Source organism: Cavia porcellus, unplaced genomic scaffold (assembly GCF_034190915.1).
Source record: "Cavia porcellus strain 051 isolate PalLab524CR breed Dunkin Hartley unplaced genomic scaffold, mCavPor4.1 scaffold_5, whole genome shotgun sequence".
NCBI lineage: Eukaryota > Metazoa > Chordata > Mammalia > Rodentia > Caviidae > Cavia > Cavia porcellus.
This window is the reverse complement of record NW_026947488.1, coordinates 27,874,916-27,895,699: the sequence shown is the minus strand read 5'-3', so window position 1 is coordinate 27,895,699 and position 20,784 is coordinate 27,874,916. Positions and strand designations below refer to the sequence as shown.

General features: G+C 43.6%; 2 protein-coding genes across 2 annotated transcripts in view; one reads left to right on the top strand and one right to left on the bottom strand.

The window, feature by feature from the left end:
- The first annotated feature begins 915 nt into the window (after positions 1–915).
- On the top strand, positions 916–17,399 carry LOC101789209 (vomeromodulin-like). Its single transcript, XM_063249464.1, has 15 exons — positions 916–1,003; positions 2,928–3,287; positions 5,712–6,168; positions 6,841–6,942; positions 8,383–8,538; positions 9,401–9,485; positions 9,824–9,881; positions 10,518–10,588; positions 12,073–12,219; positions 13,272–13,397; positions 13,703–13,770; positions 14,081–14,111; positions 15,633–15,693; positions 16,563–16,639; positions 17,122–17,399. The coding sequence occupies exons 1-15, from the start codon at positions 916–918 to the stop codon at positions 17,143–17,145; spliced, it is 1,911 nt and encodes a 636-aa protein (XP_063105534.1). The 3' UTR covers positions 17,146–17,399.
- A 1,302-nt stretch (positions 17,400–18,701) lies between these two features.
- Cdk5rap1 (CDK5 regulatory subunit associated protein 1) overlaps positions 18,702–20,784 on the bottom strand; it is a 35,198-nt gene continuing 33,115 nt past the window's right edge. Inside the window, exon 15 of the transcript XR_010047409.1 lies at positions 18,702–19,062. The gene's annotated coding sequence lies outside the window, so the exon portion shown is untranslated. The remainder of the gene's footprint in view (positions 19,063–20,784) is intronic.

Here is a 20,784-nt window from a genome sequence, read left to right as displayed (position 1 = left end):
CCTTTTTTGCTTCCTTCTTTCTTTCCCCTCACTGACAATGGGGTTTGATTTAGAGCCCCATAATGCCAGGCAAATGCTCTACCACTATACTATTCCTACAAATGAGGACCACAGCAGGCCACTGACACCATTCATGTTTCTTCCAAAGGCACTAGGGAAGAGAACTGGGGCTCAGTCAGTGATCTAACTCCCAGGGTGAACACCCCGAGGCCTCCATCCTTGGTCTGCTTCCTCACTCAGCTGTCTGTACATTCCAGGCCCCCTAGATCTGCTAGCACTGCTACATGCTTCATATCACTCATACTAGAGACACCTTACCACCCGGTCCTCAGGGACCCACACTTCTATCATGGATCCTCACCTGGGGTTGAGTGTCACTATGCCCTGGGTACCAGGCAAGCACCTAAAGGGCTTCCAGTCTTCCTCCTGCTATATTCACTCAGCACCTTCATAGTTCTAAGATACCAGGCATGTGAAGGTATAAAATAAGTATGGTAATGCACAACTGTGATCCCAGCTACTCGGAAGGCTAAGGCAGGAGAATCACAATTTCAAGGCCAGTGTGGGCAGCATAGATGCTGTCTCAAGATTTTAAAAATAATAAGGACTGGGAATATTTCTCAGCACTGCCTGGATTTGATCCTCAATACTATACACACACACACACACACACACACACACACACACACACACACACACACAAAGGTGTAAACTGAGAAGGGGATAAATGCGAAGCCTGCCTGCCCCTTCCAAGAAGCTCCAAATACTCCGAACACCTCTTGAGGTGACACCGTGTCACAACAATGAACAGGTGCTGACTTTGGAAGGCATCCTGCACTACGCCCCTCTTATCAGTATACCTGGATCATGTCACATTTCCTCTGATGACTTTCCCAAGAGACTCTGGTCTATAAAATGGATGCGACTCTGTCATCAGTACTTCAGAGACAACAGCAGGAAGAGCAGCAGCTCCTGAGAACTTTGACCATCAACACTGGGCAAGGTAAGAACTTACTGCAGCATATGTGTGAGGAAAAGGTGGAAGCTCTGAGGTGGGCACAGGCATAGGGCAGTTCAAGTAAGGACTTACAACCGGGGTTCCTGAGTTTACAGTCTCGTGATGCCCCTTGGCCAATGCCATGTATAGCATTCTACCCAGCTTTTATTTATTTGGAAGGGTAGTTTTGTCTGGGACAGAGTCACAGACATATAGTGTCACTATATAGTCCAGGCTGGCTTGAACTCATTTATGTAGCCCAGGCTGACTTCAAACTTGTGGTAATCCTCCTGCTTCAGCTTCCCACAGGTATGTGCAGCATACTTGGCTGAGGAGCTGTTTGCAAAAGCAAACAGAAGAAGATTACATAAAATGCTTTGAAGTAGCAATCAATAATGAAGTGACTACAGTCCAGGGTTGGACAACTGCTAGACATATATCCTTGCAGATTTTTCTTTTTTTGAAGGAGAGGTTAGTGGGGATTAAACCTAGGGTCTTTACATTGAGCTATATCCCTAGCCTGTTTTTATTTTCGGTTTTGAGTCACAAAGCTGCCCAAGCTGGGCTTGAACTCACAATCCTCCCACCTCAGCCCCCCAGAGTATGGATTTGCAGATGTGTGCCACCATGGCACACTTTGAAGTATCTTTATTGTAAAGTTGTAGCAGCCGTTGTAAGATTATGACAATTTCTTGTAAGATTATGACAATTTCTTGTTATCAGACATACATTTATGAGATTCCCTCTTTGATAACCTCTCACAGCTTTATGCACTTGAGTTTACAGCCTGACCAAAATGACGTCATGTTGATTCCGACAACTTTCACAAAGGCAAAAGCAAAGATCCCACAACCCCAATTTCATAAAACTTGATTGATTAGGAAAGCAAACAGGGCCCAGAATTTAGTTCAGTGGCACAGCACCTGCCTGGTAAACATGAGGTACTGAGTTTGATTCCCAGTACCCACTCTATCCCTTCCCAAAAAAGAAAAAAAGGCAAACAGGAACCAAGCATAGTGGTGTATGCCTTTAATCTCAGCACTTAGGTAGCTGAGGCAGGAGGATCACTGTAAGTTTGAGGCCAGCCTGGGCTATATAAGCAAGTTCAATGCCAGCCTGAACTACATGGTGAGATTCAGTCACAAAAAAAGAAAAGAAAAAACCAGTGAAGAACTCCAGAGAGAATTCCTTTCTTTCAAGAAAACATTACATACTCAAGCCTTCTCACTATTCTAACTGTAGAGGAGAACTAGGAGATTGTGATGAGAGGTGGGACACGATCTCCACGAGTCACCAGCACATCTCACAAACCAAGGGGTTTATTGAGCTTTTACCCCCCGCCCCACTAAGACCCGAGGTGGAAATAGAATAATATAAGTTAATGCCTCGAGTGTCTTGCAGAATCACATAGGGCTTAGAGCACTTGACCAATACCTAGTAAACTGGCTCACTAGACAGATATTAGTGGGATGCAGTGACTGCACCACCTCCAAAAGTTGAAGAAGAGAAACACAATGAACCAGGAGGCCCAGTGGCTATCAGAGACTGCCTCCCGGATGTGCCCCTTCCCCACCCCTGGAGTTGAGTCTCCCCTAGACTGACTCACACCAGTAAAAAAGTACACCTGAGATTGTTGCTGTAGAACTGTAAGCTTTCCAGATTCCCAGGTAGTGACTAAGACAGTGCAGAGGATACTTGATGAGGGAGATGGCAGGGGGATGTGGGACCAAAGAGATCAGGCCACTGGGCAGGTCATGGCCCGTATCTCAATGCTGCAACCAGTGCTTAGAGGACTTTCCTGCAAAGTCAGAATGAAAGTAGGAAAGAGCTCTTCCCTTATGACAATAGTTTCTATGTGGTGAAACATGGTTCTGTGAACACAGTATTGGGACTCGAGTGTCTGCCTGTAAATGGCGACCTCCTTTAACAGCTGGGAAGCTATTCCACCCAAGCATACATGCTGGCCCTTCAGCATGTATTCATGGTGAACGTGATCTGATGAAGACTTCCTTTCAGGTGTCAGCCATCACCATGTGGACATTCTGGGCCCTGGCCACCATGCTGGTCACACAAGCTGGAGCACTTGAACAGTTACCTTTGTCCCTAGTAAAGAGTCTTCCTGCACCGCTCTCTGTAGAACCTCCTCCTTTACCCGTGCAACTCAAACGGTTTTTCAGAAGTTCCCCAACCCAGAACAGCTCTCCACCCAGCAAACAGCCACCTGAGGCCCCAGGAGGCCAGTGTGCACCTGCCTCCCAGTACTTCCTGTCTGCTGAGAAACTCAACAAATGTAAGTAGAATGGCTTTGCCTGCACACCTGTGGTCCTGATACCCTCTGCACAGGGTTTTTATTCCTAAGCTCAATGGGCTGGTCCCATCTTTAGAACGAGTGGTTACCAGACACAAGGAGGCCCCAGCATGCCTCGGGAGCTTGAAGAGAGAAGGGATGCCTGGGCCCCAATCCTGGACTGAGAGTACAGGAACTTGGGAACTGAACATTTGACCAAAAAAAGTGACTCTGTTTGGGAAACTGGAAAAGGGAAGGATTCACTGACAATTAAAAACCAGCAGAAAAACCCTCACAGCTCACTCAGCAACAGATGTAGCCACAGCCTAGGACAGGCTGACAGAAAGGAACATAGAGCCTATTATGTGACCAGGGACAAGACCAACATGTCCCTTAGCCACTCCTCTGCCTCTTGAGGCACATGTGCTCGGCTCTTGGCACCATCCTTCCTTGTTACAAAATACTTCCAGTGTAGGAAAGGGATAAAAGAACACCTGGGTATATATCATGCAGTGATTTGGTGATGGTGGCTGTTAATTGCTCTTTCAGATGTTTAGAAAAATGTTAAAGGATAGAGAGAAACACTCACAACCCAACACAGATTAAGGAATAAACCTAACCATGGAGGCCCTGTCCACTCCCAGGCTGCATCATCCTTTTTCTTTGCCCCTTTGACCCACCCAGAGGAGAGAGAGACAGAGACAGAGACAGACAGACAGACAGAGGGAGAAGGAGAGACACAGAAAGAGACAGAGATATACAGATGTACCTATACACAAATACATAGATATATAAATACATAGATATACATATATAGTGGTGGTGGTGGTGTCATTGTTGTTTGGCAATACTGGAGATCAAATCTAGGGCTTGGGGCATATGAGGTGCATACTAGGCCCCTGAGCTATGCTCCCATTTCCAATATATAAATATTCCCCATTAATATAAAAGATTGTACTACATATTCTAAAGTTTCCAGAACAGGTGGCCTGATGTCCCTCAAGGGTATGTTTGCGAGGTAATTCATCCATGTTTTAGTAAGAAAGCTCTGCCCATCCATTTTTAAAACTCTGTTCTGCTGATGAATCCGCTATGGTTTATATGTCTATTTAATTGTGGATTCTTTCTAATTTTTTCCTACTGTAAGCAATGCTGCTCTGAATCCAATACATAGGCCAGTGAAGGTTTCCTGATGTGTGGGCAACACCTTGCCTCTGGTATAAGCCTGGGATTAAGATATAACCACCCCACCCCACACAAGCAGACTCTTTTGAATGTAGAGTTCCCAGCAAGAGAAGCAGCATTAAGGCTGCTGTACCCAGGACCCACTGAGCTGCTGTTAGGGAACCTCCTCCAACGGCTCTTCAGCTGGGCAATAAATGTAGTCCCTCTCTCTCCAATGCACTTCAGCCCAAGGCCAGCAAGGCTGACTATCATCCAGATTTCATACTTCTTTTCCTTCAATTTCTACTAAGGCCACCAAAAACAGCACAGTAAGATAGAACCCCGGTGCCTCAGCAGCTCTCTTAAACTGAGGACTGTCCTCGTCTGTTCTCACAAGCATCTGGGACTCTACCTCTCCCAGCTAGACATGGCCCATGGGGAAGGAAACACATGATTAGCACCCTTTCTGGCCTAAAGAGATCAATGAGTGGGAGAATGTGAGCTCATGGGGGTGGAGGACAGGACTCCTGGCAGTTTGTCCAGGTGACAGCGCTTACCAATGACCCACAAGGAGAAAATGAGGCCCAGCAAGGGAAAAGACTTGGGTAATGGGGGCTAGAGATTTAGCTTAGCGGCATAAGCGCCTGCCTTGCAAGCAGGCAATCGTGAGTTCGATCCCTGGTACCGATAAAAATGAGAAAGACAAAAAAAAGAAAAAAAAAAAGACTTGGGTAATATCACAAGGAAGGAGAAGGAAAGGGTCCAGAAGTATTAGATCTATGATCATCTCCCCAGCTGCCTCCTTCCATACAATCCTCCTCCCATTTACAATCCACCATCTCATTCGTCCTCCACCTGCAGTCCATGCAGCAGTTCCTGCTATTAGCTCCTGGACTGGTGCAAAGACTGGGCTCCAAGACCACAAAGACCCTGGCCTATGCCACTCAGCTGCTGAAGGATACAGGTTGACATTGTGTCCTGGACTGCAAAGCTTAAAACCCAATCTAGGTTCCTTCACATCATGCTCAAATCACTTTAGATGTTACATACTCCATACCCAGCTGGCCTCATGTAGGGGCAAAAGTGAGCACTTAACAATGGGACACAAGGCAGCCCTGGAAGTGGGCAATAGCGAGGATGGATCTTTCCAGAAGGCACAATACACAGTTCCTATGTGCCTCACAATTCAAAAGTACCAGCTCCCCAGCTGGCTGAGCTGAGTAGGCAGCAAACAGCAGGAACTTGTCTCTTGATCTTTTTCAGATCTGAATGTCACCATACCCCAGGAGATTGAGAAGCTGGTGAAGTGTGAGGAGGTTAACATAATCGGAGTGCTTGGGGCAATGTTAGACATGGTGGAAAACGCTGGCCTGATGGACCTGATAGACATCCCTTCACTTCTAGACATGGGAAAAGGCGGCATTGGTGGTATCCTAGGTTCAGACAGCAAGGATGCTGAATCTCCAAAGCTCCCATCCCTCCCCAGTGTTGGTAAAGCTGCTGATAAGTTGGGTCTGGGTGGCCTACTGTCCTCTGATACAAAAGAGCTCCTTGATAGCACTAATCCCCTTGATGGCTCATCCTTGAATGATGTGGCTGAAGGCGTTAAGAGCTTTAAAGATTCTACTGTGGACAAAATGAAGGATCTCCTGCCAGCAGAAGCCACTGACACACTCAAAAGTGTACTTGGAAACCTTGATCTAAAAGAATTATTGTTGGGGTAAGTGCTTTCCACATCAAAAAAAAAATCTGCTTATTGAAAGCAAACTCCAACAATCCCAATGAAACCATTAATCACCCTTTCACAAAGCAATATACTTGAGCCCTCTCAGGGGGAAATACCTGTTTGTTTGTTTCTTCAGTGTTGAAGATTGAACTCAGAACCTTCAAACAGAGCTACATCCCAAGTGCATTTGTTTGTTTGTTTGTTTGTTTGTTTGTTTTAGAGACAGGATCCCACTAAGTCACAAAGTTGACTAAGTTAGGTTCAAATTTTAGGTCCTCCTGCCTCCCAGAGTGCTAGGATTACATGTACCACCACACCCAGCAACCCAATAAGACTTCTTGAATTTAAACTGAGTATGGTGGTACATGCCTGTCATCCCAGCACTTAGGAGGCTGAGGCAGGAAGATGGCCATGGGTTTGAAGCCAGCCTGGGCAATTAGTGAGTTCAAGGCCAGCCTGAACTACTAAGTAAGACCCTGCCTAAAAGCAAAATTTAAAAAGATTTTTTTGTGTGCTTAAAGAGCTCAGTGGGTAAGGGAAATAAGGGATCAAAGGAATGGATGATGGGATGGCTTGGTAGATTTAACTAGCTGTTTCAAAGGTATTTCTCCCAGAGTCCAGGTGATTTCTTGAGCCAGAACTGACTCTTAATGTGCCACTTTGCAGATTAATTGTTGAAACTGTGGAAACAAAGGATATGACTTCAAATGTGACAGATGATGGGATTGATATCAAAGCCACATCTATTGCCACCATAGGTGGAGAAGGGTAAGTAAGCCTGTTTCCACAACAGTTCTCTGGATCACCCAGGACCAGAGCTATAAAATCCAGTGTCCAGGGCTGTGAATTTAGCTCAGCTGCATAAAGTGCCTGTCTGGCAAGCACAAAGTCATGAGTTCAATGCCCAGCACAAAAAAAAAAAAAAAAAATCAGTGTCCAAGGCCAGGGATATAGCTCAGCAGCACAGCATCTGGTTGGCAAGTACAAGGTCCTAAGTTCCAGTCCCAGTACCGAAAAAGAAAAAAAGAGCAGTGTCCAAGAGCTAGGTTAAGAGGATACAGAGCACAGCTGTATGGGGGAGGAGTAGGCTAACATACACAGCTGACCCTGATCCCCAGCCCAAACTTGAAGAAAGGCCCCAGACAGCGTAAGCAAAGACACTAATGAGAAATCTGCACAAGCTTACACTTAGGTAATGATGGCAGAAAACACACTCCATGACATCTACATGGCCTTATGTGAAATGTATACTCTGGCTCCATGGAGAATCAAGCCATTCTGTATTCTAGTGGGTTGGAGAAAGAGATGACTGAAATGACCTCAGAAAACTACAAATTTAAGCATCCCTGCATGCATTCATTCATCTGATGTGTAATTAAGAAGCTACTCTGGGACAGACACCACAGTGGGCCCAAAAGAAAGACTAAAGGTAGTCTCTGTCAAGAAGCATAAACATGTGAGGGAAGAACATGTTAACAATGTAACCCGTGGATACATAGGAAGACATCAGAAGGATGGAGCCTCTCCACTGGGGAGAGCTGGTTCTACAGACTAAGACATGCAGCACTGATACCTGTCACTGTCCTGGCACATACCAGGTACCACACTAGCTAGGATCTCATGAAAGCCTCTCCACAAACACACCCGAAAAGCAGTGCTGCTTCCAGACTGAAAATCACTGCAGACAGGCAAAGACAGTTACCTTTGCTCATAGTCACACAGCTAAAACACAGAAGTGACAGGGAGAGTTTGCATCCAGACAGGCTGCCTTCGGACTCAGTATCTGTGGCACTGCTTTATGCAGTGTCAGGAAGAGTCATCGGTCTTCTCTAAAACCTCCCACTTTAAGACAGGCCCTGCTTCCTGGTGGACTTTTTATTCTGTCACTCAAACAGAAAGCAACCGAAAAGTGAACCTGTTACAAATGGCCTTGTACTATCAATAGATGACCTCCTAAAGCTATCTAGGATAGTGATTTCTGTCAAATGTTTATTGACTGACAACCCTGAACCCAGCTCTGGGCTCTTATGGCCAAAAACTGGCCAGCCTCAGGGCATGAGGCCTAAAAGAGATAGGCTATTGTTTCTCTCTCCTGTTAACAAATATGTTCATTAACAAATATGTGAGGCTGATCCCCAAAATGTTTAATGTTTGACCTGTGCCTCACCTTGAAGCCAACTCCTTTCACCTGTATCTTGCTCTCCACAGTGTGGCTGGACCCATCATCACCCTAGTGGGATTTCAAGTACACTTGACGGTATCTCTAAAAATTGTTATTTCTACAAACAACAGCCAATGCATCAGCCTTGTTACTGAGGAAACAAAGACTGATGTCAACAAAGTGAGCCTTCGGATGTTAGAGACGTAAGACCATTTTTCTCATTTCCTGAATCAAGTGGTCTCTGTGCCAGAATGTCCCACATTACCACTCTCAGAGATAAGTAGGTCTAATGCAGTAGTTTCAGCACAGACCCAGAGAAGTGTCTCTGCTAGAAATGACCCACTGTAGCTCAGAATAGCCTTTTCTCATACACCCTGCATTCCGACTGCCAACTGTACTTCAGGTTTTTATTTTTATTTTGTGCATAAGCAGCACATTCGTCTGGGGTTTTTTTTTTAAGGCTGTAGAATAAACTCTTTCCCAGCCATACCTGCCAACTGGCTTACTATTCTCCTTGGAAGCAACTAGTGGATCCGGGCTCTTTCTGAACTCTAATTTTTCTACATAAAAAAGAAAAATAGCCACATGTTGGCTGGAGATATAGCTTGGTAATAGAGCACATGCCTGGTGTGTGCTAGCTCCACCACTAGAAAAAAAAAACTAGGAGTATATTTCATCAAGTATATGAATAACTTCATTCTTTCTGACTCCTCAGTGTTCCCTCATGAATATGCACTATATTTTTGTCAATCAATCCTTTGTTGATTATTAACTAACCACAATGAACAAACTGCAGACAAGTCTGTCCAATAGCATGCACAGTTATCCGAAGAATGAGCTCCTCCAGAGGGGTTGCTAGACAGACACCTGTGCTTTGGTCATTTTGTTAGGCATGTTGTATCACCCTTAAGGGGTAATAATGCAGATGAAAAGACTCAGGTATGCACATAGATTAAGCAGCAGAACATCATTGGGGCTGTTTCAGCAAGGGGTCAGTTTTGCCCAATGTTTAAAGAAATCTAGAAACACGAGAATCACGCTGCTCTGTACACGCATCTATCCTAGAATCACAAACACTGTGCCTCTTCCTATGGATCTGCCTTTGAAGGACATCGTCCCTAAAGTGTTGTCAGTAGAGCTACAGAAGAAGGTAAGTCTTGGGAAATAGGAGAGTGCTCTCTTGGAGGCCCCCATCCCCAGGGAAGCCCTTGCCTTAGAAGGACCTCGTGCTAGGAGAGGCTCAGGAATGTAGTAGCATCAGCCCTTCTGGAGTCCCCATGCTAAGGGACTAGCAGCCTCTCTGGCCCAACTTGCCCACAAGCAGGTCTGGTAATGTCTTAGGTCGGGGGAGAGACAGATAACCTTTGCCAAAAAGGAGGCCAAGAAAATAGGATAGAGAAGAGGGAAAAGACGGGGAGAAAAAGAAGATGGGCTAAGAAGAGGCAAACTGGATTTCCCTGGCAAAGCTAACAGCTAATAACTTCATAGGTCAACGACTCAAAGTCCTGTGAGATTGTTCTCAGTGATTTCAATGAGTGCAAAAACTGTGAGTACAAACAACCTCCTTGCCCTGCTCTGATCAGTAGAGAGACAGCTATCATTGTTTGAGACAGGCCAGTGGGTGGTGGCAGTGGAGAGGCAGGGTCCCGGCTCATCATTTTTCTCTAGATTTTATAACTTACTCCCCAAGAAAGGAAAAGGAAAAAGATTTCAGGAGTCCATGGAGCTCCCCAGCCCTAGTCCTAAATCCCCAGCCCACAAAGTGTATACCTGGCTAGTCTGAAAGGCAGTCCCAGCCTTCTCCACTGGGAGTCTAAGGGTCAAGAAATCCCTCAAAATTCCCATACAGATGCTGAGAGATGGGGGTGACAGGACATGGTGGGTTAGCAAATGTAAGACAGTTGAAGCAGGAAATCATTTGCCAAGTCCTAGAGCAGCAAATCTTTTTCTCTCCATGGATTTACTGGTACATGAGAAATGTGTCAAATCCTGTGGGCTTCCTTCCCACAGCACCCTTCCAGATCAGAAGCCAGCAAGGGTGGCTTTCCGCTTGGAACCCAGAGAATGGGAGCTATCCACACTGGTACCAGTTGAGAGGGAAGTGCCAGGCACAGAGTTAGGGCACAATGGCTATTAGAAATGGCTCTGCTCTCTCTATTTCTCTCTCTCCTCTCCCCTGCAGCCACTGGCTTATTCCAGTTCCAAATAAGTTCTTCAAGGACCTCCCCAGAAGGCCTTTCAATCCTCTACTGCGTAAGTGTCCTTTGTCCTTATGATAGTTTCTAAGCAAAGGGTGGTGGCATACCTGACCCCATAAAACCTATCAGAACAGGACAAATCAGCTATCACCCCTCTCACATCCCCACCCTGTAACCAGGGCACAATCTCCAAAGCTTTCACAGCAACATCTGAGGACCAACCCCCAGCCTCAGCTGTGTGTTTTGTTCCCTTCATGTCCAGTGTCCTGAGAGGCATTCCAACAAAGACAGCTATGACTTGACCCTTAGGATCTGTCCAGCCTAGGTCTAGACACTCAGCAGAAAACACACAACAAAATAGAAAGTGCCAACTCTTCCCAGCCACCCTCAGCACCTCCACGGAGAGCAAAATTGGAAAAAAGTACAGATAAGGGGCAACATTTTAGACAGCCAGCTTCACTTCTCTAAGTCTATCTGAAACAACTTAAGTACAGATACTGAAGCACACAAACACAAAAAAAATACATGATTTGTGATGAGGTTCAAAAAAACTAAAAGGAAGTAGCAAAGCTAAGGATAAAATCCATCCAAACCAGGCATGGTGATGCATACCTGTAATCTCAGGAATAAGATCCTGAGACAGGAGGATTACTGCAAGTTCGAGGCCAGCATGGGCTACAAAGTGAGCTCAAGCCCAACCTGAACTGCATAGGAAACCCTGCCTCCAAAAGACAAAAACTAAATAAAGATCAATCCAAATGTTTAAAGTTTGTAGGTATAGTATAAAAATGCTGGCTGGGGATTAGCTCAGCAGTTCAAGTGCTTGCCTGGTAAGCGTGAAGTCATGAGTTCAATCCTTGGTACCAAAAAAAAAAAAAAAAAAAAAAAGAAAAGTAAAGAAATGCTATGCAGGTATTGTTAACTTTACAAAGTATAATAAAAATGAACCATGCAAGAAAGACACATGGGAATATCAGTGATGTTAGGTAGTAATTGCTTCTGTTTCTTTGCACTTACCTAAATTTTCCAACTTTCCCACCATAAGATGTTTGCATTTTAAAAGCAGAGGAGAGAATGCATACAAAAAAAGAGACTGACTGATGGAAGCTAAACTATCTGGGAAATGATTTCTTGGCAAGTCGGGCTTTTAAGGGTGGGAAGGAAAGGAGTCAGGGCCTCTTAGGTTGGCAAAATGTGTAGGGAAAAAGAAGGACTGTGAAGGCAGACATGTCTTCCTGGAATCCACAAGTGGGGGAAGTTGCCTGGAAAATAAGTATCTTTGGTTTCTCTTAGAAAATGAGAGATCTGGCTGCTCCAAACTGCACTGCACCAGGACCATTATCAAGTCACCACAAACCTACCACTCCCCGCAGGGTGACCCAACACAGCCAGGAAGTCAACTATCACTCCCTGCCACGCTCACTCCAACCCAACACCCATCAGGCCAGCTCGCCGTTCACCTTTGCAGCCAGTCTTCCAAAGGCCCTGACTTTGTCTTTGTTCCCAAACTGACTAACTTTTCTGTTTCTCTCTCTCCAGGTTGAGGCCCTCCTTGACAAAGGACCAGTCCCTGTGCCTGGAGGTCATCTCCCTCCACATCCTAAAAGTGCCAATGTTTCCATAATTATGTCCAGCACGATGGTTAAGACAGTTGTCAAGCACAGTGCCAAGCTGAGCTCTGTCAAAGTAAGTGTTATCTATGCAGCCTCTGGCACAGCTCTGCTCATGTCAGCCAAGTCTGCCAGCTTCTGGGAGTGAGAAGGTGGGGATGCAAATGGATTCTGAATGTTCTTCCAGAGATCAATCTAATCAGTGCCCTAGACACACATTTTCCCTTAATAATCAGACGATTCCATCAATGGAAAAAGGAAAAAAAAATTCTTTAGTACATGGCAATTAAGCCAGGGTCTCATAGTCTCATAGTTACACTGAGCTATGCCCCCAGCCCTTTTAAAATTTTTGAGATAGGGTTTTGCTAAGTTACCCAGGATAGCCTCAAACTTGCTCCTGCATCAGCCCCCCCTTTCAGTCTTGTTCCTTTACTCCTGGCAACACTTTTTGAGTGCGATCTGTGTATCAGGTATATAGATGGGCATCATAATATAATTAATAACATTTTAACCTCACAACAGCCCTTGAATAGAGGTATTCTTATCCCCATTTTACAGACTGCCTAAAGGAGAGAATTCATTTATCAATGGACTCAGAAGGAACAATAGTACTGGGCTCATCTACACATTAAGTGTTCACTCACTCTTAGTCCTAAAAGGGGTGGAAGGAAGTAACAACATCAAGTGTAGTTGACTGGGCTGGGGATATAGTTCAGTGGAAGAGCACTTGCCTAGCACACATGGGCCCAGCATCACAAAAATAATAACAAGAACAACAAAGAATGCTTTCTATGTGCCAGGCCCAGTTTGGACCAATATGTAATATGTTATTAGAGTAACAAGGCCACAGAGAAAAATAGCCTTCACATTTGACAAGGCATACAGGAACAGAAAAGCAACATTTCACACTACATGCCCCTCATCCCTCCAAGGAAGTAAATGAGATAAAAGACATCAGGAAGTTGGCCTCATCTGTGTGCCTGTCACAGCATTGCCAGACCCAGCTAAGTAATCAACACATACTAGGGGATCAATCTGTCCTCTGCTGTGAATGACATGCAAGTTGCTCATGAGAGTGTAGCTGTAGTCCTTCTTCCTCTTCACACTCTGACAATTTCTATCCCACAGTCAAATAACATGGAAGCAATCATCACCATGGCAGTCTTCAACTTCCAGCAAGACAGTAGTAGCATTCAGATTGTTTACTGGACTACCATAAAAAGGAATGGTGAGAACATTGCTAATGGAGAATCGGTAAGTGCTGAGAAATGAATAGGAACTGAGCTGTGAGAAGGAACTTCAAGGAATAGGGTGGAATGGGATGAGCTGCTACCAAACTCTGAGTGCTTGGTTGTCACCAGAAGTGAGCAGCCACTCCAGGCACTCAGCCCCTGAGGGGAAAATGAAGCAAGCACTCTGGCCTAGAAGGATGAGGCCAAGCAGGCCTCACTCTGGCCCTGAACTGGGAGCCTGCTGGCCATCTCATGATTATGATGTTGCATGTTTGCTGAGTAGCCAGATCAAGGTATTATATTTAATGCATACTCACTTTATTCCAGGTCTTAGTCATCAAACTCAGTGGCAAGATTTCAAGTGGCAAAATGACAGTGAACGTTGAAGCTTCAAGGTACTGCCTATGACTATGTAATTTCATTGTCAATGTAATACAATATAAAAAAGCATTCCAACACACAAATACAATAACGCAGAAGACTTGGGAAATACTTGGCTAATTACAAGAAAATCAGCATCAAAATCATACTCAAAAAAATTATACTTAAGTTCTTTAAACTTCATCTCGTTTGCCCTTTTAGATAAGAAGTTCCTAATTTATAACCTACCTTCACTCAGAAGCACCTGGAATGATAAACTAACTCTACAATTGAGTTGTATTTTTAATATGGGTCTAATAGTCTCTGCACTTTGTTTCCTGACAGATCTGAGCACCGTGTGACGCCTCCTGAGTTAGTAAGTTGATGTGGTTTTCAACATATTTTCCTATAGTATATAAAACAGATCTCAGTGACACAGGGACTCTGAGAACTCAGGATGAAGATTAGATCACAGACAATCTCAAACACAGCTCTCCAAGCCCACTATAAATTGACACGCTTGGTCAGTGAATGGCCTGGAATCTGTACTTCTACAGCCTCCTGGATGTTCTGATATGGCAGCAGCCCTGGGGACCCAGTGGAAACGTGAGATGACCTAGATCTAATCTGACTCTGCCCACAGGGCTGCTCATAAACAGCCAGCATCCTATGGCCTCAGCTTCCTGTGAGGGGTTCCCACCCAGGCTCTACAGAGTGAGCACATTCTATGAGGCAAGCAAACAGATGATCAGGGAAGAGCCTGGGAGAAAGAGGAGAATGAGGGTAGATTCCAGAGTCCCGGGCCCAGAGCCACAGAGGTAAAACTGACAGAAGGTTCACCAATCAGCCCCCTCTTTCACACATCTGATCTTGACCTGTTATTCTTTAATCCAACAAATGTTTACTAAGCACTACTATGTGCTTGGCTCTATAAATGTCACCTAAAGTAGAGACAGGGTAACTAACTCCAATAATTAATGTACCAGTGTGTGGGCTCAAAGGATACATATAAACACACAGAAAGTAGGTAAAAGTTATTAAGAGACTGGGGGTTTCAATGGATATCCAGAGGCAGACAATCTTATGATTCTGGGTTTAGAACCTGGGTCCCCTATGTCAGCCCTGAGATAATGCATTAGCCAAGAAGTACACTATGGAGATCATCACAGTCCTGGTGTTCCCTTTGGCTCCACTTCACCAGGCAGCTATAGGATATATCAAGTCCTGCGCTCAGGGGTAGCAACTTAGAAGGGCTGATCCCTGACTTCATGTAACTATACACCTGGTAGGAGACATAGACATTTATGCAAAATGTTTCTTTCTAACTCATTATGAAGACAAAATGGAAAGAGCACTAACTGGAAGGCATAGAGTAGGTTTAATCAAAATTACGCCCAAATTCAGTTGTGAAAACAGGAGGACTTGACCACACACAGCAAGTGTAGGACTAGATGCACCAATAGGCAGCTCAGACTCCTGGACAAGCAGCAGAGGGTGATGCAGAGAGAAGGGAGGGAAAGCACCAGCAGGGAGGATCAGATCTGAGAAGGTGTCACATTCAGTGCAAAAGAGGCAGGAGCCCAATCCACCACTAAACATGGTGTCTGTGCTGATGGCACAGAGCTGCCTGCTATTCCTGCAGGCCTGTCTGGCACATACCAGGAACCAAGAAACCTCTGTTTAAGAAGCCACCTAAGGCAACAAGTTACTAAGGTCCTTGAAAACTCCTAACAGTTTAGTGGGCTGAGGGGTGGATTGAGATCCCCCCTAACATTGTCCAGAACAAAAGCTTTTATTAGGAAAAAACCTATAGGTACACAGGCTGTAAGACTGCTTTCCATGGCTACGATGCCTTACTGGGAGCTTTGATGAAAATGTCTCTCCCATCTCTTTGCAGAATGACTTAGTGAAAGAAGTGCTGCTTGAAGTTCAGAAGAAGTTCTCATCTCACTTAAATGGTATGTGGAGTTCATAACCCTAACACCCGGGAGAGCCAGGGTCACAGGAGAGGGCCCCAGGTGTGAACCATGCTGCACAGTGCACGCACAAGATCATCCATCAGCAGCTGGATCACAGCACTTCTTTTTAGATAGGGAGACAGCATCTTGAGATGGTAAAAATGACTTAAACCAACTTAAAATGACTTCTCTATGACTCTTAAAGAAATCTAGTCCACCAAAGTATCACACCTGTATCTTACACTCTGAATTACTACAAAGACAACAATATGCAATGTATTATTTATTATAACTGTCCTACTAACCTGTTTTGAAAATCTGTCACATTGTTACTTTTATCTTGTTTTCTCTTTAAAAGAAAAAAAATCTAGTCCACAGGATGTCTTTAGGACCAATACCACCATAGCATTTAAAAGAAACATAGGCTCAGGTCACCTCGTCACACAGATATTAGGGGTCTGACAACCCAGGAAGCTGAAGTCATAACTCTGGTGAACAGCAATGGTGATGGCACAGCCTGCTAGCTGGACCTATTTCTGGTTAATTCTAAAGGACATCAAAATAATCAGAAAGATCAGACAATGCAGGATCGACACTAGCATCAACATTAGGACATACCCGCCAGGTCTCCACATGGTTCTGGAGTCTCTTACTTTTGCTTCGCCCTTCTCACTCTCTCCCACCCAATAGATTGGGAGACACCATGTAGATCTTTACCCAAGTGACCCTCTTCTGAATGGGCCAACGAGAGATTTTCTCCTAGAACCACATACTGCCCAGAGTTCTCTCCAGCTGATTGTGACTAAAATAGACCGCCCAAGTTATTTATTGTTCTTTCAACTCCTGTCATAATATGGCCTTTGTTTCAGAATTGGCTAAAAACTGGAATATACCATCAGGAGTGTCCATATTTCCTGTAAATAACAACGTCACAGTAACGTCATCGGTAAGAAACTTTTATCTCACAATGCTAGGGATAGAATTCAGGACCTCACACATGCTAGACGACCACTCAACAAATATTTGCCTTTTGGGCCAAGGATTTAGCTCAGTAGCACAGCGCCTGCCTGGCAAGCATGAGGTCATGAGTTTGATCCCTGGTACCAAAAAAAAAAAAAAAAAAATTTTCTTTTTGCACTAAAATGTATTCTGCACTTTGATCCTCAAGGAGGCTTAATGCAGGGTCCAAACAATGATGCCATAATCAATCTTTTGGCGCCACTATTTCTGAATCCATTCTGTTCTGGATCTGCACGGAAGCCTCTACCTATCAGACTTTGCTATTTCCAGCCCACACTTGTTATGGTATCCCCATTCATGAAGCAAGTGCTGTGATCAGGGGACAGAGCATACTGGCTCCCTCAGACTGTGCCTGTGCTCAGCTTATGTGTCTCAGTGTGTAACTGGCTGTCTTCTATCTCCCCACAGAATGATCTTCTTGTAACAAACTGAACCCAGTAAAACTGAAGCCAGGCAATATTCCGAATGAAAGCAAAAATATTCTGTTAAACTTTCCTGTGAAATATTGAGCCAAGGACATTCTTATGATTAAGGAACCAAGTAGAATTAGTCTTCTTAAAATGTCAAGCATCCCTTTGAAATTTTCACCAACCACCTTGAACTAACAAGTGCCAGAAAGGCAAAAATTCGGGGATTTTTGGCATTGTTCTAATCAACTCCTTAATAAACCTGTTGCATGCAAAAAATGACTCTCTTGTCTTCAATTTTGACAGACAGAAATCTCTTTGTATGTTTATGATCAGTCAAAGAACTTACTTAGGAAAATAAAAACTAATAATATGAAGGATAAGGTAACAAAACCCCCTTATTAAGTGTACTAAAGGGTAATTCTAACAATGGTGAAGACTGCTCTTCCAGTGTTTCTGCCCCTTACCACTCTGTGGATAGTTTAGCTCTGGAATATCCCCCAAAGGCCCACGTGTTAAAGGCTTTCAATGTTAGCATGATGCTATTTAAGGGACTGTGGAGATTTTGAGAGATGGGGCCAAGTGGGTGGCTTTAGGTTCCTGGGGCACACCTGTAAACAGGAGGTTAAGATCCGAGGCTAAAGAGTGGACTTGCTTCACAGCAGGGGCAGCACCCCCAGAAAACGAAGGCCAAATCATACTGTTACCTTCAGTTCTCTTCCTACACCTAAAGTCTTGGTTTCTCCAAGGCCACGACCTCCCACCTTCTATCCCACTGTGGTTGAAAGCAATATAGTACATGCCGTTTTCCAGACTCCTGAAAATCATTCTCAATTCCCCCCTCTCACCAACACAACGAATCTTGTTGATTCAGCCTCTAAAGCATCTTTCCCAGCTGTGGTGGTGTACGCCAGTGAACCTAGTACTTGGGAGGCTAAGGCAGGAGAAGCACCATGGGTTTGAGGCCAACTTGGGCTACATAGTCCTTTGAGACAAGACCTTGTGTCAAAAAGTTTAAAAAAAAAAAAAAAAAGAGCATCTCTCCCATTAGTATTTCTCTCCTTCACCACCCTGGTCCAAGTCACCATCATCAACCACTATAGTAACCAGACTCCCCGCTTCTGCTCTTGCCACTTACAATTTATTCCCTATCTGTCTTGGTAAAACACATATTTTTCCTCCCTAAAAACCTCAAACCATTGGTGAGAACATGGACAAATCAGAACTGGTATATAACTTCTGGTCAAAATATAAAAATGGTCCAGTACTTACAGAAAACAGGTCAGCTATTCCTTATAACATGAACACAGAATAACATACGGTCAAGCGACTCCACTATTAAGTATACACCCAATTGGTCACTCTCCTTGTCAGTGGGACAAATAACTAATACCACAATGTAAAGGAAGAGGGGATTTTTGGCTCAGGGTTACAGTCCATGCCCTTGGCTCCAGGCAGAAATGGCATGGTAGGAGGGCCTGTGGTAAAGGAGGCCAGTGTGGGCTAAATAGTCAGTTCAAGGTCAGCCTGAACTATATAGTGAGACTCCTGTCTCAAAAAAAAAAAAAAATGAGCAGCAAATTCACAACTCAATAGTTTACTTACAGAGGAATAAATAAACAAATATGGTATATAAATGCAGAAATTTACAGCCATAAAAAAAAAAAAACGAATTACTGGCAAATGCCACATTGTAGATGAATCTTGAAATAGGTTAAGTGAAAAAGGTTAAACACAAAAGTCACATATTATGACTTATTTACATAAAATGGTTAGAATAAGCAACTTACATAAATACAAAGTATACTCAGTACTAGTATTTTCTGGGTATTGTCGGGGAGAAGAAAATAGGGAATGATTAACAGGTCAGGGTTCCTTTCTGGAGTGATGAAGATGTTCTACAAGAAGACATTGATGTCTGTTGCAATCCCTTGTAAATATCCTAAAAAAAAAAAAAAAAATCACTGAATTGTACACTTCAAAACAGTGTACAAGACTAGCTCTGCAGGTGTGATGGTGCATACCTGTAATCCCAGCACTTAGTAGGCTGAAGCAGGAGAATTATTGTGAGTTCAAAGCTATCTGGAGCTACATAGTGAAACTCAGTCTCAAAAAAAAAAAAAAAAGACTTGCTCTATAAAACTCTATTAGAGTTTCCCAGTATAAAAGGAAAGTAGGGACTAGCAAAAAAGAGAAAGAGAACTGAGTGATAGATAAATACTGTACTATTTGGATTATTTACCACATGTATGCTTTAAATTTTTAAATTAAAAACGATTTTTTGAAACAAGGTCTTTTATGCAGTTCACGCTGGCTTTGAACTCACTATGTAACCCAAACTGGCCTCCAACTCCAGCAATCCTCCTGCCTCCCAAGTGCTGGGATTACAGGTATATACTAGCATGCCCAGCTATAAATAAAAGTTTAAGTAATAGAGGTGATTTAAAATAAAGCCAAGTTTTTTTTTTTCTTTTTCTTCTTCTTCTTCCTGTCTTTGAAATAAAATGGATTTGCAAAATAAATAAATAAAGCCAGCCCAGGATATAGCTCAGCTGCACAGTGCCTGTATGGCAAACATGAAATTCCCGAATTTGACTTCCAGTACCAAAAAAATAAAATAAAATAAAATTTCAAGAGAGCTGATGTAGCTCAGTGATAGAAGCATGCACTTTGCATTTGCAAGGCCATGGATTCAATCCCTAGTACCATCAAATAATAATGATATGAGACAGAAATGGCAGATGTAAAAAAAATAATAATAATAATGATGATGATGATGATGATGATAAAACTTCAAGCTTATTATAAATGCCTTTTGAATAAAATAATGAAAAGCGGTAACAAGTGTCCTCAGTAGAAGATAAACCCTGAGAGTAGAAGCTAACCGTCCCAGGCCAAACTAGCACTAGAAGGAAAGGTTCCAGCTGAGGCTCCCAAGAGGTGTCATGCTCGCCAACTGAGAAGGTCTAAGGATATCCTTGATCAGACACACAACGACCACCTCAGCATATCTTAACACATGCAGTCTGCTTTAGAAGGACAATGAGTCAAGGATCACTTCCCTTAGGAACTTAAAATGTTCTGTGGGAAATATCATATTTATTTGGTGCTTAGAATTAAACCCAAGGCCTTGACATGAGCATGCTAAGCACTCTACCGAGTGCTCCACCAAAGGCCCAACACTGGAAACTCTTTACAATCATACTCTCATTAAACTCCATATGAGATAAAAATTTTATAATTATCCCCACATCATACATGTCAAAACCAAAGTATATAAAAATAAAGTTAACTACTCAATTTTACACAACACTTAAGCAATGCAGTGGAAACTTGAACCACAGTCCTTCTGGGGGCTATCTCAACTTGAGTTTTTTCTCATGACACCCACAGAACAAAATAACTGCAGTAGTGAATACACAGAGAACCACTGCTACAGCCTATTAATGAGTAATGACATTTTGTAAAACCCAGGTGCTCTTACAACTGAAGGCAAACACAACTGACAGACTAAGAGAAGTCCATGAGGAAATCCTGAGGCAAACACATGGGAAAAATTAAAGGACAAACAGCTGAATCAATAGCATCAATTAAATCATCAGAAGCTGGTTATAGTGGTACATGCCAGTAATTTCAGCTACCAGGAGGCTGAAACAAGATGATC